The sequence below is a fragment of the Caenorhabditis remanei genome, chromosome X (genome assembly GCF_010183535.1).
Source record: "Caenorhabditis remanei strain PX506 chromosome X, whole genome shotgun sequence".
Classification (NCBI taxonomy): domain Eukaryota; kingdom Metazoa; phylum Nematoda; class Chromadorea; order Rhabditida; family Rhabditidae; genus Caenorhabditis; species Caenorhabditis remanei.
The window spans coordinates 14,379,646-14,406,120 of NC_071333.1; the positions used below are offsets into that span (position 1 = coordinate 14,379,646).

The 26,475-nt window shown below is 36.8% G+C and overlaps 2 protein-coding genes across 2 annotated transcripts; both read right to left on the reverse strand.

Annotated features, from left to right (window-relative positions):
* Positions 1-475: 475 nt before the first annotated feature.
* On the reverse strand, positions 476-10,451 carry GCK72_024862 (uncharacterized protein; the record flags this gene model as incomplete). Its single annotated transcript, XM_053736086.1, has 27 exons — positions 476-530; positions 583-749; positions 921-1,102; positions 1,160-1,358; positions 1,410-1,610; positions 1,656-2,014; positions 2,062-2,166; positions 2,481-2,998; positions 3,053-3,294; positions 3,341-4,153; positions 4,237-4,416; positions 4,809-4,938; positions 5,030-5,853; positions 5,905-6,026; positions 6,071-6,197; positions 6,246-6,338; positions 6,386-6,460; positions 6,518-6,599; positions 6,649-6,756; positions 6,804-6,881; positions 6,930-7,163; positions 7,389-7,480; positions 7,529-7,763; positions 7,813-7,916; positions 8,383-8,439; positions 9,744-9,825; positions 10,384-10,451. 27 exons carry the CDS (start codon positions 10,449-10,451, stop codon positions 476-478), a joined length of 5,532 nt encoding a protein of 1,843 aa, XP_053579652.1.
* Positions 10,452-23,910: 13,459 nt separating this feature from the next.
* GCK72_024863 (uncharacterized protein) lies at positions 23,911-24,475 on the reverse strand (the record flags this gene model as incomplete). Its single annotated transcript, XM_053736087.1, has 4 exons — positions 23,911-24,030; positions 24,082-24,141; positions 24,204-24,400; positions 24,451-24,475. The coding sequence occupies 4 exons, from the start codon at positions 24,473-24,475 to the stop codon at positions 23,911-23,913; spliced, it is 402 nt and encodes a 133-aa protein (XP_053579653.1).
* Between the last annotated feature and the right edge of the window lie 2,000 nt (positions 24,476-26,475).

Consider the following 26,475-nt stretch of genomic DNA (forward strand, 5'->3'; position numbering starts at 1 on the left):
TTATTAATAAAATCATAAAGAAAAAGCAAAATTTGATATTTGATTAGCCACCAAAATATCAGAAAAGATCAGGTTGAAGTGAACACTTTGGAAGATACAATTTTGTTGGTGTAGATTGCAAAATTCTAACAAAAGGCAGACGAAGTGCAAAGCGAAAAGTTAAAAACTGTCAAGTTAGAGGACCGGGAAGTGAAAAAGCGGTTTTGTGTATTGTGACAAATTTTTTCATACAAGTTTCATAAATGCGATAGAATGGAGGTTTCGAAAAAATGGGAAATAATGAATTATGACAAATATTACCAGTAATAAATGAACAATCTGATATTGATTAACCAAAGGGTTTTGGCAAAACAAAGACACTCTAAAATATGAGATGGTTCCATAGAACAAATGATTATTTAGAAAATTTAAAATATAATTGCACAAGTAATGATATTGGAATTTAATTTCAAAAAAAAAACTAGGAAAGGCTATGCTACAGAGCAGATTTATGTGATCCACGACTTTTATTGCTCAAAGCACTGTTCGTTCTACAAAATGGGTGATTAATGGTAAAAGCAAGCGTGCGAAGAGTGTGTTTACCTTGCTCGTGGTCGATGTGATCTACTCCGCGGTCTAAAATCCGGGTCGTCTAGATCTTCGATCTCTCCGGGATTTAGTGGTTGTAGTTCTCCGCCGAGACACTCACTAGCCCTCCGATATCTTTCTTCCATATTTCTTTCGACTTCGATTAATTCTTGTTCCAACACCTGAATACAAAAATTGTGTTCTGTCTTTTGGAGTGTGGCATATCACAATATTTGAAGGGTGTTTCATTCCTTAGATTAATAAAAAAGCTAGAGTTGCTACAAATTAAAAAAAATGTTTTCAGATTACTCTAGTTTTATTTTGAAAAGTCAAGTGACTTCTACAACTTTTACCTGCATAGATAACCGTTTGATACCACCATGCCCGTCTGGAATTTGAGTGCTGGGTTCCGTTTCTACATCTTCTTCCTCTACTTCATCTTCTTTGTTATCTCCGCCTTCTATAGCAAGCGGTTCGGGTTCCTCGGCGATTTCATCATCGTCAGACTTTGTGATCTCGTTCTCGATGTTTTCACCTAGAAAAGTGATACGTCGGAATTCTAGGACTTCGTAAGAAAATATCTTTTACAAACCTGTTGGTTCTGCGGGCCCTTCAGCGTCTCTTTTGTTACTTTCTTCCAGATGTTTCATCAACACGGCTACTACCACATTGACAAGCACAAATTGGGATATAAGCACAAAAATAACAAAGAAGCAAGGAGCTAAAATGGGGTCGACACAGCAGTTGGTCTCGCAGTGATCCGAAGAGTCACAGTCATCTCGGAGTGCGTCCTGAAATAATTTTGTATTTCAATTGATTGTAGGTTTAAACAGTAGACTTACCTTCATAATTCCATTCCAATTATCACCCGTAGCTATCCGGAAAAGTGTTAAAAAAGCCATTCCAAAGTTTTTGAAGTGAGCATGCTCTCCTAATCCGTCACACGGGTGATCCTCTGAACATTCCAATTTTCCGAACAGTTCTACTCCGAGGGCAGCAAAAATGAAAAAGAGTAAGAAGAACAATGAGCCGAGATTTCCGACCTGAAACATTAATGATCGTGTTCTGATAGCAGAAGAATTTCTTACCTGTGGCAACGCTTCTCCTACGGTATCCAACAATGACCTAATACCTTTTGCCATTTTCAAAAGTTTCAAGACTCTTGCAATTCTCAAAACTCGCATGACACGAATGATTGTTGGATTGATTGGGAGTTCCAAAGCTTCAAATTCCTCAAAGATAATTCCAGCAATTGATAAAATCACAATGAACATATCCAAACGATTCCATTTCTCAATGAAGAATCTTTTGAAGCCCAGTGCGATCAATTTCATTGCTGCTTCCAATGTGAAAACTGCGGTGAAAAAGTAGTTCAGCGCCTTCAGCACGTACTTTAACCCCATTGGCATCATATAAAACTCCATTGCCATTGAGATTACGTTGATACCTTTAACACGGAACATGTATTTCTATCGTCCTATATTTTAGACTAACCGATGACTGCCGCGATAGCGAGATCGAAGTATTTTGAGGTAACGATTCCATGCAAGAAAAGTCTTGTATGACCATAGTCATGATAATACGGATAGTTTCTTTCCACTGAAAATAACGATTTAAGTGCGGTTCCAGCCCACACGATTCGATCTAAAAAACAGAAGAGGTGTTGTTAGTGTGGCACCACAAAACGGTAGGAGAGGGTTTGATCTGAATGTCAAATGCGTGCAAAACTAGAATCGCAACTGAAGAGAACATAAAATTAAGCACCTAGATTGATAATTTCAAATAAAAGGTTGGTAATGTAAAGCCGCCTGGTGGAATTCGTAGAAATTAAAAAAATCAAATAAATAAACCGAGAAGGTCAGAATTCAAGCGATGTAAGTCAGGGGAGTAAAACCAAATCTCAAACCACTTACTCTTCTTTCGTTTTCCAGCCATACTTTCCTCGAACTTCTGACGTTTCAATTTCCTTTTCAGCCGTTTCTCTTTTTCTTTTTCTCTCATCTCTCTTTCCAATGCTTCTTTACACTTGTGAAAGTTCTCAACGACCACTCCAACGAACATGTTCAGCACAAAGAATCCGACAAGCAACAGAAATGAGATAAAATATATCATTCTCCACTCATTGTAGTTCTCAATCGGTTGAATATCCACTCCTACTGCATCGATTCCTTGGTACATGATAGAAACCCATCCGTCTTTACTCGAGAGCACAAATAATGACATCAGAGCCTGACCGAGATTGTCAAAGTTGTAACGGTGGTTAACCCATTTGTTACGGGAATCTTCCAAACAATCAATTTTGGTGGTGACGTTACCAACTTCAGGGCCGATACAGTGATACATCATTCCCTTGAATAGTTGTACTCCCAGAATTCCGAAGATGATGAAAAATGTGCAACAGATCAAGACAATGTTTCCGATAGGTTTGAGACTGAAAGCAAATTTCTATGATTCTATAAAACGCATATCATTTTCTGCAATATACCTGGATATAAGAGTCATTACAACCAATTTCACTCCTGGCGCCCTGTTGATAACTCTCAATGGTCTCAAAGCTCTGAGTAACCTCAGCACTCTGATAACTCCAAAGATTTTCGGAGAGTCACCGGTAGCCAAAAGTTCAAATGAAATATTGATAAGAGAAATGACAACTAGTATCCCATCTAGAATGTTCCAACCATCTTTGAAATATGCAGCTTGTCCGATGAAACATCCATTTGCAATAACCTGTAAAAACTTGAATTCAGATATTACAGTCATCCCGTAACCAAACCTTCATCATCATTTCTCCGGTAAAGATGACTGTGAATATGTACCCAGAAACTTGTAAGAATCGTCTCTCAAAACTGTCTGGTGGTATAGATGGTCGTTCCATAGCAAGAGTGATGCAATTGATTCCGATAAAAAACAAGACGGTATAGTCAAACCATTTCTTCTGTGTTGTCTGAAGGCACTTGATACGGAGAGGATTCTTTGGTCCCATAAGAAACAACGAGAATTCTGTTCGATTGTGAAGACATGTTTTCTTCAGAAGTTTTCTGACAAACGTGTTTTGTTTTGCTTCGTTCCTTCGTTCTTCCTCTGCCAAGGCTTGTTTCAATTCTTGACTCGCTTCTAGGAACTTTTCTCTGGCATATGTCTCAATCAGTGCTCGTCTTCCATGCACTGGGCAGTTTGGATTGAAATGATGACATAATCCACTCCAGCTATGAACTCTTTGCCTTCGATATGGGACTCCGTTTGCGACTGGAAGCACTAGACTAGCATGTCGATTCAATCGGGAATCATCTCGACCTTCTGACATCGGTGATCTGTCAAAAGCAGTGATTGTGTTCCTAGGCACCAATCGTTTGTCAATGATAGCATCCAGATTTACAGAATGTTTTCTTTCAGGGGAAGCATGATAATTAGCTGTGAGAAGTCTCGGAGATGATGTGTCTTCTGGGGAAGTTGGTCTTTGACAAGTGCATTCTGCTGGCGGAACTCCATTGTTAAAAGCTGGTGACGTTGTTTTAGCAATGATGAGCTCCAATTCCCGTTTCCTTTCATGCTCCTCTTCAACTGCTTGTTTTCTAGCTTCTTCTTCCTAAAAGTTGAAGTTTGAGAAAAAATGTTCAAGAAATTTATTCAAATGGAAAACCAAGAACACTATGTATAACTGGAACTTACCAACTGTCGTTTTTCTTCCTCCTTGCTCTCTTGGAAACCTTCGACCAAGATGGCTACCAGTAAATTGAAAAGCACGTAGTTACCAAATGTCATGAGAGCAACAAAGTACAATGCTGCCCATGGATTGGTTTGTGCCATACCGTTGAAAAGAACCATATTCCAATCTTCTTGAGTGAGAATCTAAAAATTTAGGAATGAATCAGATTTTGAAATTCTCTAATAAACATTGGATAGATACAATCCCAATTGAACTTTAACGAGTATACAAAATCTTCAAAATTTCACAACAGTTTTACGAGTCACGATAAGAAAAACTACACAGACCTGGAACACGGTAACAGTTGCAAACAAAAAGTTGTCGAAATTCATCCGATCACATTCACACATTTCAGAGAGAACTTGAGATGATGTACACTGTAGACCTGTATCCGGATGATTGCAGAACTTGCATCCAAACAGTACCATTCCGAGAGTACTGTAAATTAACACAACACGTATACAAACAACACTGGATACATAGAACCATGCAAATCATGCAAAACAGATTGCGATCGCCAGAATAGTAATCTTACCTGGAACACAGTGATCAGAGCCCAGAGCAGTGTGTCAAAGTTCTTCCTTTCACATTTTTTTGCAAGACCACCAAGAAATTTCTCTTCGACTTTGCAAAACTTGCACCCAAACAGGTTCATTCCAAGGATGCTGGAAAATGTTAATAAAAAAAAGGTTTTGGTATTATTTGATAGAAGTGGAGAGGAGTAAATGGGTGTAAGATAATGGTAACTTCACTCACCTGAAAATGAAGATAAAGAGCACCAAGAGTCCAAAGAACACGGTGACATTGTCCATTGTTCGGAGCATTACAACAAGTTGGTATCGAAGAGCAGGCATGAATCGAACAAGTTTCAAAATCCGTAGAAGACGAAAAGTACGTAGAACTGAAAGACCTCCTTTTCCTTCTTGAAATAACTCCAGTACACTAAGAGCTACAATTCCTCCGTCGAAAAGGTTGAATCCATCAGCCAGATAACCAAAAAAACCACTTGCAATGATCTTCAGAAGCATTTCCAGAGCAAATAGCGCCGTGAAAAACAGATTTGAGTATTCCAATATGACCGTTAGTATCTCCGGTTGTTGATGGTACTCGACACCCATACTCAGTGTGTTGACAAGAATAGCCACCAGAATCCCCCTTGTGAAATGATCGCACACCACAAATTTTCGAACTTTGTCACGAAACCATCGGATTTTAGATTTCGATTTCTTCTTCTCTGCTTTCTCTCCATCATAACTCTCATCATCACTATGTTCTTTTTCAGACTCATCCTCATCATCTGTATGTTTGTAGTGTGGTCCATTCGAATTGCCGTTTCCAATTTTCACTCGAGGCTCCTCTTCTATTTTCACACGCTTTATTCGGACACCGTCACCATTTTGCTCATTGTGCTCAATCGGCTCTTCCTTGATTTCAACGTTTGCGGTGGCTTCATCCTCTTCGTCTTCAGCTTTTTCTTCTATCCTGGATAAAGTTGCCATATCATCCAGTTTAGATTTCCTCCTCTGCATTCGTTCTGTGCTTTTTCGTTCTGCGCGTTCTTCCATGTAAGCGGTGTACTTCTGAAAAACCAATATAATTTTGTGAATAATCAAATTTAGATTGAACGTTACCTTTTTAGCGGCTCTCTTTGTCCTACGAAAGGTGTGACCAATAAACCGTACTATTGCAGCATATACCGTATCACCACCTTCTTCTTTGGTTGATGCACCACCCATTTCACTTCCTGTGCACGCTGAAAACGAATTTTTGACTAAACATCATCCCTATACCACTAACATATTGAATCTCGATTTTGTAACCTCTTCCGTTCTTGTAACATCCTTTCTGTCTCTCGTCGTTTTGTCTCCGCAAATTGTGTAGCAATAACGACAAGGCACAAGTTGATCATAAAGAATGCACCAATCTAGAAAATAGTCTAGAACTCCTCAAGTCAAAAAATAAGACAACGTACCACGATGAGTAGCACAAAATAGATCCAGTTCCAAAAAGAATGAGCATCCTGTACATAGTACATAATATCCGTCCACCCTTCGAGTGATATGACCTATATTCATAAAATTGGTATTTGTTTTTAAATTTGAGAACACTTACTAGAAAAATAGCGACCCATGCAAAACCAATGTTATCGAAAGAAACTGAGCCTTGAAATGGATTTCGTTGCATTACCTGTAAGTTTCAATATGTTTCCAATTAAAATAACAGGAAAAACAAATTAAAACTTACCTGACATTCGTTGTAATAAATATTCCAGTTAATACATGTGTCGTTCGTTACTTGGTCGTAATCGTCTATCGTCAGATTACATCTGAAATACGTTTTGCTTTGGAAAACGTTGCATGAATATCAAAACTCACTTAATTCCGTTGACAGTGTAGGGTGGTAGGTTTGAGCATGTATGTAACCCGTTTGCATCTGGTTGACTGCAAATATATTCTAGCGACGTGTCCTCTGGGATGTAAAACCTGAAAATAGCGATTCTGTGTGGATGATAAAGAAAAAATAGGAGTACCTCGTTAGTTTTACATTATTGAACAACGCGGACTGATTCTCCGATATTGACTTTGGCAGATTTATGACACATCGATTTCTAAAAGTACAAAAATTTAATGCCAAATAAGAAAATAAAAAATCTCACCGTAAAAGACCCGCCCATAATTGAACACCAACAATTCCAAAAATGAAGAAAACGAAAAAACATAATAGTAAGACATTACCAAGCATGGGTAATGTATCAAGTAACAAATTGACTAAAATTCTCATAGATGGTATCCGGTTGACCGCTCTCAACGGTCTTAACACTCTGACTGTTCGGATTGCAGTCAGATTGATGTTTCCTCCAAGGTATTCGTGGAGTACAAATTCGGCGATTCTGAAAATTTAGGTAAATTATCTCATTTCAGTCTTTAACATGTTTTGTTGCTCCGAGTGTTTCTTGTCTGTTCAATAACCATCTTTGTTTGCCTCCACTTATTTTTTGAAGTGCATAACATAACGAGAGGCAGTTTAAGAAGCGGTGATGAACGAGCAAGAAGCACATTAGGTATTCCGCCTCGGCATTTCCTTCCCAACCCATCATTCTTCACTCGTAACTCACCCTGCCATGACAATGAAAAAGTCTAAACGATTCCACGTATCCGACATATAAGCGGCAGGACCGCAGAATCCGAGCGCCATTATCTTTATGACCTAAAAAGAAGACGATGTTTGAACCTTTTCCTAAATCTTAAAACTCACCATTTCAATTGCGAAGTAAACAAATATGCAATTGTCGATAATATCAAGGATCTGACACCGATACGTATCACAGTCTGGACCATCTTCACACGGCCTATACATTCCAAGAGTTACACAATTAATTAATATGACTGCCATCGTTATCCTGTCAAACCAGGGACTCATAACCATTTGAAGCGCCCATTTTCTTGGTGGTCTGGCTTGGTAAAAACATCGAAGTGCAGGCTCAGCGAACCTATAATTTGTCACAATAGATATACATTCTTGTGTATGTAATTGCTCACCCCGGATACGGTAGATCACTTTCTTCTTCAACCTGCTCTTCATTTCCCCACTCGATCTGTCGGCCCTCCCATCGTGATGGGGAGGCCTCCGAGGAGGAGGCCAACTGAAAATTAGTGAATTCAGATGAAATATCCATATGTGCAGACTTTGAATATGCATGTCCCAAAAAAAGCTGGAGAGCATTTTTATTTCCAAGACATCCAAAGTGTTTGGATAAATTCAATTTCCGCATTTTCGGCACCAAAACGTCAAAAGTCAAGAGAACTTTGAACGCACTATTGAATACTTATGTGGAGTCATCAAAAATTGATTGGCAATTTGTTTTTTGTTCTATAATTTTAAAATTGTCAAAACCCACACAGTTCTGGTGTGCTTTGAAAAGAAACCAATAGTTAAGAACGACACTTCAGAATTTGAAATAGCTGTGATTTATTTTAAAACTTTGCTTTTTTGTTTTAAAAAGACGATTTTAGAAATCAAAAAGACTAAGAAACGTTCTGGATGGCTAACAGCCAGAGTAAAGTTCAACACCAGCAAAAGATACCCCCGTAACAAAACAGATAACTTACTCGTCCGTGTTCCGACAGCTGCAGAGTTTCTTTCGAGCCTTCGATCGAGCCCAGCGCCTTCAAAAAACCAGTATAAGGAACAAAAATGGAATTGGAATATGAGTGTGTCATAAAAAATCAATCCATATGAATTGAGCTCCCTCCTAAAACCTTTATTAAAAACCAGAAAAAAAGAAGAAAGAAAAGAAAAAGGAACAAGTAACACTGAAGTTTTACCAGAGAAGAGACGAAAAATGATGTACTCGGTGTTAGGAAAAAGATGAGAAGAGAAAAAAGGTACATTCCTTCACAAAACTCGGATGGCGCTCAGACACTCTCACTTCTCACAGATTATGAGGATCTATCCGAGCGGCTGATCAATTTATGGGAGGGCATCCGTAATTAATGAGCGCCAGTGTTTCTAGTGTAAACGAAAAAAAAAGTCTTCCATGATCCAAAAGTTTGAGTGTGAAAAAATTCTGGGAGGATGGATATTGGAAAGAAAAGATACCAAAAAACCCTGAAACTGCGGTGTATATTTATCCAAGAAAGAACATGCGAAAAAGACAAACGTCGGTGGTCTGGTTTGAGTTGAAGCGAAATAAGAGGGTTTGGATTCATAAATCGAGAAAACTGAGAAGAAAAGGAGAGGAGTCAGAAGATGTTACATGTCAGGATTTATTGCCTAGGTGTGCAACCAACGACCTCTCCCTACGACGCTCATCCATTTCATCTCCGCTTTTGTTTCCACCTACTCGTCATACTCCTTTTCCTTCTCTTTTCTTCAATTTCTGTTTCTATGCAAAACGAGGACGACAACCGGCAGAAAAACGAGAGAAATAGAAAAAAGGAGATGAAGGGACCTTGACTAAGTAAGTACCTCTCTTGTTAACAAAAATAGGGACGACGTTTTTTGGAGGATGAGACAAAAACAGGAATAGAGGTAAAGGATTGAAATAGAATTCCTTGTTCAAGTGATTTTTAGAATTGTGTGGGAAATCGAATGTGCAAGGTGCACTCTTCAACATCGGCGCCCAGCGGCGGCGACTCGGATTTTTCGCACTTTCAGCTCATATTTCAAAAATTTTTGTGAGGTTTTTCTCATTGTCTCAATTTTGTGTTTTGTGATTTGTCTTATCTGAGTTAGCTAGGTAAATCGTTAGATGAACAACTTTTACAGAAAAAAATATAAATTTTACTGTCAAGGTAAAAATAAATAAGTTTTCATCTTGAAATTCTCACGAAACTACTAGAGATAGTAGTTATTTTTCTGATTTCAGTTATAGGAATAAGATATGTTTTCTAGTATGAAACTCCAGGGAGCTTTTTTGACAGACAAACGTTTCTGTTTTCCATTATTAGTCTCTAGGTAACACGCCTACCTCAACATCCTCATGTCGTCGTATCGATTGTGATTGTCGTCGATTGACTGTGATCGCTGATGTTCTCCGACCGAGAACTGATCTGAAACAGTTTTGGGATGGCTTTTGTTTTTAGTTTTGCAATATTTTACCATTATATTTCTCATCACTTTCAGTTTTATACTAGTCCTTACTAGGGTAGGTCGTAAAGTCAGTTTAGAGATATGGGACGTGGCATATATCATTGCAAAGTTGAGAAAACGTTGATCTCAAGTATATGATTTCAAATATATAAAACAGAAAATATATTTGAACTCAGCGTTTTCTCAGCTTTCCAATGACATAGGTCACGTCCCATATTTCCAAACTAACTACATAACTTTCCCTAGTTAGTGTGGTCAGAAACTAGAAATCAAATTAAAATGGTCAGCGAACCTAGGAAGGTCACGAAACAATCCATTTCGGAGTTATTTGTTCGTCTATATTAAAACTATCCATATCCAGATATTCAAACTCTGTATTTCACAAATGTTACAATTTGAAACAACCATGACCCTTTCCCTATACAAAAATGAGTCACACTCTCAGTTTCTAAAAAAACCTAACTCATTCCCTATTTTCAACATTCTTCGTATGTTATTTTCTTTTTTCAAAAACAAACCTTGGTCCGCCTGCATACTTAGAGAGGGACTGAAAACTGCGCAGTTCCGGAACTGGCTGACGTAGCATTTTCAGGTGACCGGGTCAAAGTGGTTTCTCATTCAGAGTAGCCAAAATGTGCGGTGACAACGTGGCGACAAGTGATCTGAAAGATAGAGATTATTTTCCAGGAGATTATTTTCCAGATATGTGACAAAAATTGGTTAGGATTGAATTGTCGTTGGATATTTGAAAACAGTCGGAAAAAACAAAAAACAACAAGTGGAAAGCAGTAAAAACAACAAAATACATACATAAATTACGGCGAGAAGGAAAAGTGAGGGTGGAGGATAAACGATGAGAAAGGACTAGCTGAAATTTGAGAATATTTCGAATCCTCAAGAATTTAGAAATCAACAAGATGTATCCTCCAGATAAGAACAAGAGGGTGGAAGAAGAAAAAACTGGAGAAGACGAGTCAAACAGAAAAAAATAAAGAGGGAAGCGGAAAAAGCAGCTGATTTTCAACCGGAAAACTGCAATAACATTGAATGCATAATTGATGAGTTAGTAGAGTAGAGTAAGGATCGTGATTTTCCGTTTAAAAAATGAAGAAATATTTGAGTATTCAGGATCTGTTGTGATGAAATCCAGAATAATTGTTGTATGACAAGAAAAAAAACATGGAAAAGAAGCGATAGAAGAAACAAGTGAGTTGTGTGTGTGTGGTTTTGTGTGTGTAGAAAAATAGATGATGGAGACCAGAGCGGAAGAAATTAGACGATTTCGGTTGGTTGGTTGAATATGCGGAGCTCTCCGCGAGCATGAATCTGCGCTAGTTCTAGAGCAATATATGAATTGTCTGATGATATTGTTTCTGTTTTTAGGACGGGCCAGAAATCCAAAGATGAAAGAAGGACGTCAGGAAAGGAATATGGTTCTGGGAGAGGGAAGCTGAAAAATCATAAAGTACAAAATTGAAAGCCAGACATCAGAAAAAATTTAAAGAAATCTAATTTGCAAAGTTTACATACACTAAAATATCTGATTGTTGAAAAAAGAAAACATTGTGATTCTGACCTCACTAATCTAATTACATCACTGCTTCTGAGGTTTCTTTTTGTTTTTATTCTTTTACTCCAACACAGCCAAAAAAATCTTCCTAACTGAATTTTTTGAAAAAAAAGAGATCATTCAAGAATTCTGATCTCAGTTTGTTCGAGAAATGGAAAGCATAATGTCAAGAAGACATGAGAACAAATAGGTCAAGGGAGGATGTTGTATTCAGAATATCTGTGGGAAAAACAAGAAAAAAGTATCAATTGACAGGTGGACTGGGAGCATTTCTGAATTTTGGGGTGGTTGAGTGAGAAAAAAAGGGAGATCAAAAAAATCAAAAGATTTTTTTTCAAGTTGGAAGTGAAAAAAGTTCAGTTTGACTAATTGGGTGTAGTCAAAAATCAAAACTTAAAAAATGCAGAGTCCTTTTAGAAAGTCTATCATTTTTCTTCATAGTATTTTTCAACAGTTTCCAATGGGTGACAGACATTTGATTCTAATTCTAAAACTGGAAGACAAAAGCGAATCCTTATTTCTTCAGTTCATGAATCAAAGTTTATTATTTTTCTTCAGATTTTTAAAATGTTCCTTTAAGTGGGAACACAATTTGCTGTGTGCAATCAACCAGTAAAAGACGTCATCAATAAAAAAAGACTCGGGTATATTTAGAGAAAAGTTGTTTCTCTTCCTGCCGATCTATTAGCATAAACAGACAAGGAAGAGGATTTTTGAGCTTGCTTTCATCATGATTTTATAGGCAGCTATCAGGAGGTGAATAATTCCTATCGACATGACACGCTATTCATTCTTGATGCGCCGTGCCACATATGCAAAATGTACATCTGAAAGATGAAGAGATGAAATGAGCAAGTCATGAGGATCTTCCTTAAAAAATTGTCAGACGTTTGATGAGAACTCAATGACGTGAATGACTCAACAGAAAAGAACATGTCTTTGGTTAAAAATATCAAAATAAGATGTTGCTAGATTTCTCTTTAGAGATACTAGACCGGAATGGATTTTGATTTATCAGAAGATCGGATAAATTTTTATCTAAAAGGCACCAATCGTATATTTCAAAATCTTGAGAGATTGGTTTCAAGAGAACAACAAAAAAGCGTGAATAGAAAATAGTTTGGTAGGCCCCAACTCCTTCGGAGGACAATTTTCGGTATGTCGCATAAAAAAGAATGGATGGAGGGAGTGGGATAGGGATAGGGGAATAAAAAAATAATACGAGCTACCCCTACTCTTTTCTCGAATACTCAGAGCAGCTTGTCCTCCCGAAAATAGAAGGAAGGAGCCGATCTGTCGGTCGGTTGGTCGCCGTCCTCGACAACGACGACGTAAAAAAGACATCATATACAAGAAGAAAAGGAAAAGTATGAGAATGAACCAGAAAAAAAGGAGAAGATGAGAGCGGGAAGAGAAGAATGAGAAGCATCGAGCCCACGAGTGTTGCCAGTACATCCGGAGAAAGGTCATGTCAATTGGAAACAAGAGGATCATTTGGCAGAAGAGAGATCTGACAACAATCCGGTCAGCGGAAGCCTACTCTGATTTTCGTGGTCATTTCGTTCAACTGACGTGACGTATTCAAGAAATGAGAAAAAAATCATAGTGGTACGGTTCTTCTGCTATACAGAAATGGCAAAATTTAAATTTTGTCAGTTTTATATTAAGGTGAGAAGTAATCTTTCGTCAATACATTTGCTACTCATTCTTCTTTGCTTGATTCCCAGAGATTATACTAAAATTGATATAAGAAAGGATAACATGAAAAGTGGAGATAACAAGAAATAGAATTATGACATGGCAGCAACCCCGGATTTAGGGATTTGATTTCCTCTCGTTTTTCATCACTCTCTATTCTGATCGTGTTCGAAAAACATCATCTTCTATAAAGCCAATTTGTGATGAGTTGGTTGAACGTTGCGGTTTCTTGATTTCTCCTCAATTTTTTTCTGGGTTTAGAAATGTAAGTGAGTTGGATAAGTTGAAAAAATGTTTGTGGACCAATTTTTGCAGACATGGATTTCGAAAACCAAAGTGTTGAAATCAATTGAGTTATTTCTCAATACTACCTCCAGAGCTTCCGCCATACTTTCGACCATAGAATTGTTTGACCCAAAGGTCAAACTCACTACAACTAAAATTGTTGCAATTCTGAATGAACGAACATGTGAAACGAGTCACAATAGAATAAAAACTTGAAAAAAAGAAAAGGAAAGAAAAACGGGGAGGAAGAAAAAGGAAAATTCTCGGATTTCCGGTGCAAACTTCTTGGGAACGAAGAAAAGAGGGGAGAAAAATAGAAGGCAAAGGGAAAAAAGTCGAGAGCATCGGTCCCATTGAATTTAGTGAAACTTTATACCGGATGACGAGACGGATTAGAGTTTCCCCTTTTTACTGGAAAACGACTCAAACTCTATAGCGTTTTTCACCAGTGTCGGTTTCCTTTACAAGAGATTACGACTTCAAAACTTGTCGAATCGATTGGATTTGGTTCAGGTCAATTGATAACCTGCCGGGGGTTCACTTAGTGCTCCGAGGATAAGATTGGGATGCGATCAGAGCCTCATTGACATGTTGTAGACACGTAGGAACAGTTGTCGTTCAAGGGTGACCAGCGTCTATCATCGTACCTCATTCATCCAGACATTTTTCGTCATGGCAGTTACAATGAGCGAAAAGATACAAGCTGGCTCATGTTTGTTGATAATGTACTATATCAGTTGGTGAGTGACAATACTTCTCAATTTTTCTGACATAAAGAGGATCTGGGGTAGTTTTAGTATTCATTGGATGGCAAATAGAGGAATAAGAAAAGTGCGCTGACCTTTGTACATTGTTACACTTCTGACGGGGGTTAGAAATTTTTATAATAGCATGAGTTGTGGGACAGCTGTTGAAAAAAAATGAGAAAAAAGGAAGAGGTGTTAGATAATCCATTGAGCATAAACCAAAAACATGAGTATGATATGATGCTACCGGAAATAAGTTTAAAAAGAAAAGAGGAAATTGAATTTTTACCGCAACTTTTTATACTAAAGTGATGACAGATTCAATAAACCAAATTTTTAAAGTGTTTCAATAAAATTTGGCGTTAAAAAGGATTTCAAAAGTCTATATGATGAAAAAGACGCCTTAAAAAGTTCTTCTCTAAATAGTAAAACAGCTATATATCAAAAAGTGCGGGTCTCTAACGAACTTCTGTCTGGTTCCGACATAAAAGTGCATTCCAGCCCAGTTCACTAACATGGAATGTACTCCGAGTGACCCCCCACAACTTGCGAGTTTATTGGCTTATTTGATAGATTCTACAGAAAAAATGACAAATCTAATAGCTTTTCCGGTGACTGGACCTAATTTTCGAGATTTTTAGATTTTTAGAAAATCATTTTTTTTCAATTTTTTTTCAAAATTTTTTTTTCATCATTTTTTTTCTCAATGTTCTTCCATTTGGCAAAAAAAGCGGAAACATGTAAAAAGTAGAAAATTTCATAGGCTTTTCGATAGGAAAAGCTTGCCATGTGCTTCAAACTTTAAATGAACAATTTTCCTTTTGAAAATGAACTTAAAACAGATGAATTAACAAGTTTGATCACTTTAAAACAAAATTTAAATTTTTCATTTTTTTGAAAATTTCAGAAGGGGGGACCACATGAAATTTCCGTGAAAAAATAAAATTTTTAATTTTTGTTTTAAGTGATCAAACTTGTTAATTTATCTGTTTTAAACTTGTATTCAGAAGGAAAATTGTTCATTTGATGTTTGAAGCACATGGCAAGGATTTGAAATTTTCACCACCTCAAAATAATGTATTTTATGAACCTATGCTGCGAATTGGAAACTGATCAGGAAACATTCAAACTTTTTAAAACAGGTTCTAAAAGTTTGCGGTTGTCAATTTGTTCTGTTTAATCAACGCCTTCGTAGTTTAAACAGAAAAAATAACATATTTTCTATACCCATCAAAATCTTGAAAAACTGAAATTTTCAAAAAAAATTATTTCGTTTTTCATCGCGGGTACCCCCAAATTTTTTTTTGAAAAATTTGTTTGCATGAGTTTTTCTATTTTTTAAAGCATTTTAAAACAGCCCAACGACTTCACAGAAAAAATTTTTTTTTTTGACCTTCAGTTTTCGGGGTTCTGGCAAAAGTAGGAACATGACCAAAAAAATTTTCATAGCCTATCGAAAAGCCTATGAAATTTTCTACTTTTTACATGTTTCCGCTTTTTTTGCCAAATGGAAGAACATTGAGAAAAAAAATGATGAAAAAAAAATTTTGAAAAAAAATTGAAAAAAAAATGATTTTCTAAAAATCTAAAAATCTCGAAAATTAGGTCCAGTCACCGGAAAAGCTATTAGATTTGTCATTTTTTCTGTAGAATCTATCAAATAAGCCAATAAACTCGCAAGTTGTGGGGGGTCACTCGGAGTACATTCCATGTAAGCAGATGATTTGGATGTCATCCTTGTCAGAAACTTGGAAAACGTCACGTCACTCTTCTCATTTTTCTGAAAAATTCGTTTGATGGACAAGTTAGACTGGGTTTACGCTTGTATGTACAGCACCTACGGAGAAATATGCAAAAAAGGGAAGACAAAAGGGCGAAAGTGTTCCCTTGGGAGGAAGTGATAAGTGTTCCTGGGAAAAGAGGTTCTCGGACTTTGAAAGGAATTTTTGGTTGGAAAGCGATTGAAATTATGATAAAAGTAGGTGTGATAAAAATTCATCATGTTATACTTTTTTGTTCTCCGATTTTGAAAATCTTACTCTATCAATTGAATACAAATTGTGTCTATGAAGCAAACAAATACTAGAACAAAGAAGAACCCCGAAAAATGGGAGTGTGTGTTTTTTCCTGTCTTTGATCGAAAAAATGCAAATGGGCACAAAATTAGCTGATAATTACAACTTGGGAGGCACACGCATGTTGCAAAACGGCAAAAGTTCCTTTTGTCTTGTGTTATTTTCAGATTTTCAGAAGTTTTCTCAGTTTCAGACGAATAGTTGATGCGTTTTTTGATGGTATGATGGCACGAGAAGTTGATGAGAACATGGATGAATAAAAAAACAGAGAAAAAGAAACACAAATGAAAGGACGGCGATGAAAATAGTGAGGAACAAAGCAGAGAGGAGAAGAGAAAAGAAAAGAAATTGAAAAATGTAATGTGATGCTGAAAAGCTGGATGAGAACAAAGTGGAGTGCTGGGAAGAAGCAGTAGAAGGCGGGAGCACTGGTTTTCTCCAAAAATATATTGCTTTTTTCAATATTTGGACACTTGAAATCGATGATTCGACGATTTGGGGTAAGCCGGAAAAGATATTGAAAAATTAGTGGAGACTAGAGAATGTTGTCATCGGGGAAGTATGTCAGTTGCAGATGATTTTTATAATATCTGAAAAAACGGAAAGAAAAGTCAGCAAAACGAATAGCTGTCACTTTGTAAAGTCCATTTGATCAATATCCCTATTTTCATAATTCGTGATAATCGTCAGACACCATTTCTGAGATTTTAGATTTTCACGAATTGTCAAGTTTGATAGTTTAATCCTCTTATCCAACTACCAATACAAATACTTGACTACCACCAAGATAATAATTTATGCGGTCCCCTTCTTCTCAGTTTTCTTCAAAAGGCGTGTAGTTGTTCTGAAGACGAAGCGATCTTTTTTCTATTTGTTGTTGTTTTTTCCACCATGACTTCTTCTTTTTCTTCTGTTTCTGTCATTCTCTCATTGAGATTCATGTTGATTTGCAAGTGAGAACGGAGAAGCCGTCATCGCTGTCACCAATGGAAGAAGGAGAAGAACAGCAAAAATAGCTCTTCGTCACTTTTTTTTTTGGAGGGTTTTGAGGTGGAATAAGAGGGAGGAAGGAAGAAAACGGGAGAGAATGGGGGGAAGGAGGGCAATAAAAGAATAACAACTAGGCATAAACGTGAGAGAGACCTTTCCTTTGCTCGTTGTCGGGACCTTCTGATCAATTGGTGGTTGTGGCATTATTTGTTGGAAGAGATGAAGAAGACAAAGACGATGGAGGGAAGCACTAAGTGAAGGGCAGAGTCATGAGTTCATGAGCAGGTATATAGTCAAAAACATACGAGGAGAGAAATATGGTTGCCAAGAGTCCCAATAACGTAAGAATCACGGAAAGCGTAGCAATGAAAACTAAAGTTACTGCGAGGCCTCACTTTTAATTATTTTTAAATTTTTACAAAATACAGTCATTCTCAAGTTGATATTTAAAAACTGTGAATAATTGTTTGTCAAAAATTGCATTCACTACTTCATAAATCATCTGCCATCTGCTACTCCAGCGCAAATATTAGTTAAACTAAAACACAGCACTTCACACGCCCAATTAGCATGAAAACATACATAAATTACATAAAACACAGAAGCCTAAAGCCACGAACGCTGTTTTTCCTATTCACCAATTTCATTCCTTATTTTTCAACACCAATGCCACTTGCTTTTCAATTTGAACACATTTTTTCGTGTCCTTGAAAAAGGTTTAAAAAAAACCTCCGCCATTGCAAACGCTTGTTTGAAAATCGTGAAAGCGTTCAAAACACCATTAGTAAATAATAGTTAAAAAAGGAGAAGGAAACGACAATGGCAAAGAAAGAAAGAAAATAGGAATAAATAAGTAAGTGGAGGATGAAGAAATCAAAATAGTTAAGTTTGAAGGGAGAGAAATGAAGAAAAAACGAGTAGGAGAAATTGATATGATTATCGTTATATGATTATGGTGTCTTTACCATATTTTCGATTTCACTGATATCCATGAATTGATCAGATTGTCCAGAAAACCAGAAATTTTCTAGGTAACGTACCCAAAAGCAATGCAGAAGGTAAAAGTGAAATTTTTGGGATTCCAAAAACTCTAAGTTCGAGCAATAAAACAAGCGGCGCACAGTCATAAAATAAAACAGAAGATACCATTAAAAAGAGTCAGTGAGGTGCACAAGACCAATCAACCTACAACTCTTTTACTATTATTTCCACTTTCACTTCCAACCTTTGAAATAAAAATTGAAAGGAAAAGCAGGAGAAATAGGAAAAACTGAGTGGCCAACGAGGGCTCCGACGGAACTATATAATTCCTTCTTATGACTGTCCTGGGAATTCGCCTCGAGGCAGTCAGAGCCTAACTCAGTCCTGACTGGCTCCCCGTGTTGAAATGTTCCAATCTTGTCCGGATGAGATTGAGCAAAAAATGAGAGAATAAGTTAGTGGATTGAAAATTGAAAGGCTGGGAACACTTGCAATTTGATTTGCACAGGACAGTGAAAAAAAAAACTAATTAGGTTACGAGGGTACACAGCTAATCTTGCCAAATTGTAAGAAGGGAAATAGGCGATGGGCAAAGGACGACTGGAGAAAAAAACATAGCGTAAACTGAAATCAGTGTTTCCTTGCAGACAAAATTAGTTTTACGCTACACAGACAACAGTGGACTTTCAAAGAGCGACGATTGAAGTTGGAATTTCCGGAATACGGTTCTACCCTTTTTAGAACAAGGCACTCTGCTAAACCAAATGAACACGATTTTGCAAAGTGACCAGCATTTACACCCTATAGACACATTAGTCAGTTGTGAGTGAGCCACTCAAAAAGAATGTTGCATTCTGGGGAGATTCGTCTACACATCCCAATCTCTCTCCACAGAAATTTGTGTAGAATAATGCAAAAACAACACAAAAAAATGACTTGCTAACACTCTCACACGTACACATTCCGAATGAGGGAGGCGTGCTCCGAGCGCCTCCATCCGGCATCCGAAAGTGGGTCCTCCGCAACAAAAAAAGGACGTCGTTGGAGGCACCAGCCTTCTCATCAGTGCATGTTGCCTTTCATTAAAGCGAGAATGAAAAATAGGAGGAGAAGACCCTTTGGCTCTCGTAAAACATCGAATACTACCATACGGGGACCATCATTAACGAGCTTTTCAATGCTCTTCATCTCTGGAGAGAGGAATGAAAAAGCAAAGGACAATATTGGAATTCAGTGAGTGATGATAGAATGAATTGTTATTGGTTTTGTATTGTCTCATTCAACGAAAATGAGGTCAAAGACTCTAAAAAAGGTCAACTTGGGTTAAAAGTGAAGCTATTCATTCAAACTACAAAACACAGCGCATCAATTTTTGTTTAAAACTGTATCCTACGGTTTTTTCTAAGAAACTTGTCTTTTTGCAATTATACTGTAGGTGGCAATATGAAAGAAATGTTTTCCCAGACATCACTCTCGGAAAATCACGTTTTTCAAACAAAACAACGATGAGTAAGTCAAAGACTTTGCTCATTTTAAGCTTTTCTACTAGCCCTCTGGGCGAGAAATGCACTCAATCATTTTGAAACTCTTTTCCTTCCTCCATATGCACTTTTGAACGAAAACGGGAGTGGCCTTCAGCCTTTCAATGAAAACCTATCAATAAAATGACAAGTCCCAGGAGGGATAACGTCTAAACATGCAACACATATATTGAGACGAACATCAAATCACGAAAAAGAGATCGAAATGATTAGATAGTGTAAAATAAATGAGAAAAAGATGGGACATCGAGGAAGCCAAACATTTTTCATGTTTTTTGATTGGGTGGCATGAGGGACGAAGGAGTGAACTTTGAAACTCATATAAAAATAAGTGCACTTGTGAACTAAGGATAAGCTTCTATGAGCTTTATATGTCAACTAGGAAGAAAAAATTGGAAATTGAATTTGGATTCATCTTTTACCCATAAAAACTAGTCCCCCACCCACCCATCAAAATTGTATGGGAAGGAAAGATATGCTTGAAAAGGAATTGAGATGAAACGAGTAAAAGTCAAATTGTCTCCTTCTTCATTTGCAGTTTCTCATCAATTATTTATTCTTATCTCTTCTATGATGCTCCAATTAATTAGAACTCAAAAAAAGTATTCGAGAGGAATGAATTGCCGCTGAACTGGATGGAGTAAGGATCTTGGAAGTTCATAAGAAAGGTTTTGGAAAACCGTTATCACATTAATTTCTTTGTGTGATTCAAGTCAATCGGTTCATTGATTTCAAAGCAACAATACATTTATCAAAAACTCGCCACTAAAGAGTTTGAAAAACGCAAACGATGCTTGTTTTTTCTCGTCGAAACAAATGATTGCAATCATCTTGTAAACAACAGATGAGTGAAAAATGAGAAGAAAGAACAAAGCATGAAAACATGATAGGGGGTCGATGATGAAGTCTTTTTTCCTTTCTCTTTGTGAATGAGCAAGCTGAGAACAACGCTTCTTTCTTCTATACCGAGCATTCAGTCAGTCACTTGTCTTTTCTCAAATTCCAAAATTTTCTTATTGTCAGTTTTTCACTGGTTTTTGTTTTTCAGATGTAAATTTTATTCTTGAGAACTACGTGACAACGAAAAACGGGTAAGCCAAACTAGTTGGTTGGAAAAAAGCGAATACAAAAAGTTATGAATGATATCAACTATGATTGCAATATTAATAAAATAGTCTAGTATATTTACGACGATATGCCATATGCAGAGCTAGAGTTTTTTTTCGACGTATTTTTATTCATCGATTATTTTCAGAACGGTTTTTAAGGATTTCGGATTTTTTGGACACATGTTTTTCTGTTCGGCCCCTCTTCTTATCATACTTTATATTTACCCTAATTACGCTCTTATAACAAATTTGTAATTGTGAGTGTAAAATTTTGACAAATAGGTGTACTGTCTATTGAAATACCTTTAATATAGTCTTAACAAAATAGAATATTTCAAACAGTGAAATTTGTGAATCATTGAACAACTAACCTGCTGTTTGATGTTGTTCCAGATATGGGGCTGGTCTAGTTATGTCTGAAAAGTTAACTTGTGTGATTTTACATAAGTTCAGCGGCAGAAGAAAGAAAAATAAAAGTTTAAAAGATAATATGTTAAAACAATGACTTAATTTGAATCAAACTCGTAGATTTTCAGACTTCTATACAAAAATTTGAAAATTCAGCAATTTCTACAACGGAACCTAGAAATGTTTCAACAGGAAGTTGCCATAAATGTAGAAGACAAAGAAAATCGTGATGGTGGTGGGGTTTTGAAGAGAAAATAAAATTACGTTTGTTGGCGAATATTTGAGTAAAAAAGACACACACCGAGTTGGATGGAGGCGGTAAGTTCAGTTTCCAACAAACAAGAAGTATTTTCGACTCGTTGAGTGAGGTGAGGTTTTTGGTTCGGAAAAAAATGAAAAATGAAAAATATACTAGAATAGTTGTTATTGGTGAGTCTGAAGTAGGTTTTGTTCAGATTTCTTTTAAATTGGGTGAAGTTAGAATGGATGTATCATTTGGAAAAAAGAAGAGGAGTCAAAAAAATGTGAAATGAAGAGTAAAAAATGTGGAAGAATGTTGGTGGGTAGATTTTTTGTCTATTTTTCAAACCTTCTGTTGCCTAATTTGTTTTAAACCCCTCAACTAGCCTTCAAAAATTGTGTATTTTATATATCAAAAACATAGGTTCATGTTCAAAGACAACATTTCCGTGAACATAGGCAGAATTAGGTTAAATTATGACTTAGATTAAGAAAAAAGTGCAGAACACGCAATAAATGCCGTGAACATTTTAAAAACTAACATGACATCTGGAATGAAAACTTATCAGATATAAATAAATATTGCCCATTTTTGGATATGTACACGCACATGTAAGTCAAGCTTCTGGCACCAATGGAAAAAGAAACATACACAGGAAAAAAGAGAAAGGAGAAACAGAGAAAAGTATGAAGAGCGATTGAAATGCATTTCAGATGAGTGACCGACATTCACTGAGAATGTAAGAAGAGACAAAATGTTCTGGAACGGACGGCCGCACACAATACAATTGATATATCTTCTTTTCATACTCTTCAAATATTCAATTCAGTGATCCAATTTTTCTTCTTTTTGTTTCTCCCTCGTTCCTTTTTTTGCTCTTTTTGTTCTCTTGCAAATTATAGTTTGGAATACAAATGTGATGATGTATACATTTATACTGCACCTTTATAAGGAATTCCAACCACCAATAATTTAATGACCCCACTGAGCTTACTGGAGCATAAGAAATGCGTAAAAACAAGGTAGAAAAACCTTGCCAAAAATATAAAGAAGAAAACTGAAAGCCTTGGTTGCATTTAGGTGTAATCGTTTCTAATGATCCTCGTTTACAGGAAGTTTGTCTATTTTTTTGCGTAAATTGGGTATAAACTGCTGATGTAGCTAGATGAAAAATGATGTGAATAAGTTTCCAAAAATGAAAAAAAAAACAGTTGAATTTTGGGTTGTAACATGTTGATAAATAGTTGAATCACAGTTTCGAGATTTTCCAAGTAATGTCAATCTCAAAGTTGAAACTTATCCTGCAAAAAAAAACTTCGAAATGAAATTTGCCAGACATCAGCAAACATATGACTCGGGTAGCCCCCCGCTCACCGACTGTTGGCCGGCAACCTATTGCCACTTGACGCGTGCACTGTTTCCAATCTCAAACTGTGGTGTTAAAAAGATAAATGAAGTATTTGGGCTAACAGAGAAAAAAAGAAAGCTGCTAACAGAGCTCAATGAATGAGTGCGATGAGATAGAGAGATGGAATTCGGCTCGTTTTGTTTCGCTGTTTGGAGTGAGGGGAACGAGAATTGAGCGAAAGGGGATAGGATGGATTATTCATTTCGTTTCGAAGCCAAAGAGTGTCTCATTCAAACGCCCCTTGTTGCCAATTCAAACCACCGATTTTGGTTGGAATTGGATTTTGGAGGGATTTCAAGAAGATCCTGAGATTTAGAAGGCCAACAGCTCTTCTATATGACATCAAGGGGGTAACAAGAGGTACTGTATCTCGAAAGCCTCGAACATCAAGTTTTACTTTTAAAAAATTAAATTCTCTAAGCTGGAATCCATAGAAAGAAAACGTGGTGAGACAGCATTTTCACGAACGTATTCTTAATAAAAATAGGATTTTTTCATGTTTCGCTTCACTTCACACTTGACTGGTTTCAAATGTGTTCTTTCATCCCTGAGCGTCGGTTGATTACTGGACGAGTTGTTTTTTCTAGTTTCTTTTTCTGAGTTCCATGTGACCAAGAATTTCTAAAACGTTTTTAAGGAAACGAACATTTGAAGTATTTTCTGATAACTGCAACTATACCTTTTAAAAATGTTTTGAAAAACACGTTAGACATCCGTTTGGATGACCCAAACTTTATCTCCGAACTCGAGTCATTGAGCCGGGAACATACTTCTTGAGATCAAGAGGCTCTTAGAAAACGAGTGACAATTACTGTTCTGACAACTCGTTTGACTTCATTCAAAGATAAGTTCAAAGTTTGTTTTCAAGTTTACAAAACATTTGCAAAAGGAAAAAAGAAAAGCAAAGAAGCTACACTGCGTGGGTTGTCGGTTACAAAAGTATATTGAAGATACATAGGCAGAAACTAGTCAGTCAGTCACAAGGGGGAACATTTAGTATCTCTTATCAATGCTGAATTCGTCGCGGATGATTTTTGGCATTTGACCGATCTCGCTTCTCCAGTATTGAATGTATTCACCCTCCCAGGTCTCATGAGACAGAACGGACTGCACCTTAATTTCAATATGATTTAGCGAAATTAGCTTGAAGAATGTGAAACTCACGCAATACTTGCAGCGAATGGTGATCACGTTGTCGGTGTACTCGACCTTGAACTCCGAGTTCTGAGATGACACCTTGTTCTATTACATTGGAGAATACCCATAGAAAAAATATATTCTCTTACCTTAGTTGTTCCTGGTCCCAAACCAGCATGGTAAGCCTTGATGGCATTGATGATAGACTCCACTCCATAAAAACTCTCCTTTCCCTTCTCGATTAACACGGCACTATCGTCGTAGAACTTGAGGAGACCCTCATAGTCATCAGCGAAAACGGTGTCCGAGTACACCTTGAAGAGTTTTGCAGCGTACTGGTCGATGTCTGAAATTATATGAAAATACTAAATAAAAACGGATTATCAGAACACTTACTGCAAGTTGGGGTTCTAACTTCCATCTTCGAATAAAAAGTGGATAAAATGTTAACCGAATCTGTCAACAGCAAAAAAAAAGAAGGCGGTGTCGATATCGGAATTTTCTTTTCAAGGTTGTTATAACCAACACAGTCTTCACAATCTTAGATATTGTTTATCACCCAAAACGGAGAACGCAATGATAAGAGTGGCGAGAAGATAGCCTTCAAAATACTACCTTATCGCAGAAAAAGAAAAAATTGGAACGGAAGCAGTTTGCCAAACAATGAAGATGTAGAAAACAGACATCAGTATAGCTAGTTATCCGACACTAAAAGAATAAAGATGTGCGGGGTGTTGGAAGCAACTGTCAAGTTAGAGGCTTGATAACCTCTGAAATCTAAAATATTGCACACATATAACAAAACTCATAACAAGTTGTTCGGGTGGTATTCTCTATTCCAAACCAACTCATTTTTTCTTCTAGCTGTCGAATGTTACATTACGATACGTTCCCATTTGTTCTATCAGAGCAATCAAAAGTTATAATAATGTTTTTTCCAACTAACAATGAACGTGTTTGCTATGCATTATCTTCATTGTTACAGAACACATTCTAACTTTTTGTGTTCCATAGTAAACTGTGATATGACTAATTCTTCTCTCATTCGGTAGAAAATGTTGCCCTTATTCTGCGCACTTCAACACTCTGACAGTAGAGTGACCAAATAGTTTCAATCAGCCTACGTATTGTAAAAACCACACTTTCATATTAATCACTTAAAGAATTCTATTTCGCAATAAGGTTTACGTCATCAAAAGATCACCGAGATTCTAGGTTATTTTAAAACGTTCTGATATGGAATCGTGTCTAGTTTGATTCCAATCAGCAGAAACTTGAGGGATTGTTCTGCAAAGATGAAAGAGAAAGTGTACAAAAAATTTAATTAAATGACGATTGACTTTTGCAAGAACTTTATCTTATTGAAAATCTTACGAAAAATTGGAAAATGTGGAAAGCCAACGTGAACTTTTTATAAATGATCATTTTGATTTCGACACAGGGATTTGTTCTTGTTCTTTCAACTCCGTTAAGGCCGGATCATGTGATTTCCTTCCCTTTTTTTATATCTAAAACGTCAGCTATATCCAGATCTGCTTATAGTTTCGTATTCCTTATGCAACAAACGTCAATACATGCTCGAGCTGACTCAATGGATTGTACAATCTATCCAATCTTTTGTTGGTCACATGCAGGTCCAATCATCGTTCGCTATGTTTTAAATGTGAAGAGTGCGCCCGTTTTGTCATCAGACGGTTATGAGTCATGAGCTCCGCCTTCTCTATTGTACTGAGCACCAAACAGACGCAATCGTTTCTCTCCAACACATTCAGCCAACCAACGCTTTTCTCCTCCCTGCTTCCAACTCTACAATTCTACCTGAAACTGTTTTCGAATCGGGAGTTTCGTGGCCTGAATGCGTGAACGCTTGTGCTTTAGCATACTGGCCCCCAAATTTTCGCTTTGAATTCTAGTTGTCTTTTATTGCAGAGTAAGTTTCGGGACAAGTCCCAATAGAGTCTCGGACAGGGCATTTACATACAAGATAAATTTGTAATGCCCTTGCTGAGATTCCATTGGTATCACGTTCCACATTTATAAGTTTATTCTAAAAAGAAATTCTAAAAATACTGTTGTTTTCTGCCGTCATGACTTTTGCAAGAAACAATTAATCATTTGTATCATTTGTCAAGAGAAACGCACGTTTACTAGAGTACAATGGTTTTCACAGTTTGTGTTTTGGTGGGGTAACAGATACTGAAGAATGCGAAAAAAAGGAAGAGGTTCAATGTTCAGCAAAAAAAAAACTGTCTTTTTGCGAAGATGCCTGATTAAAAATAACCGAAAAAACAGCGGAATTTAACTTTCTCATATTTGTTTAAACGCAGGGTAATAAATAATTGATTATCATTCACTTTCATGAAAATTTCTATCAAGTCACTCTCCTGTCGTTTTATCAGCAAACACTTTTTTGTCGATCCA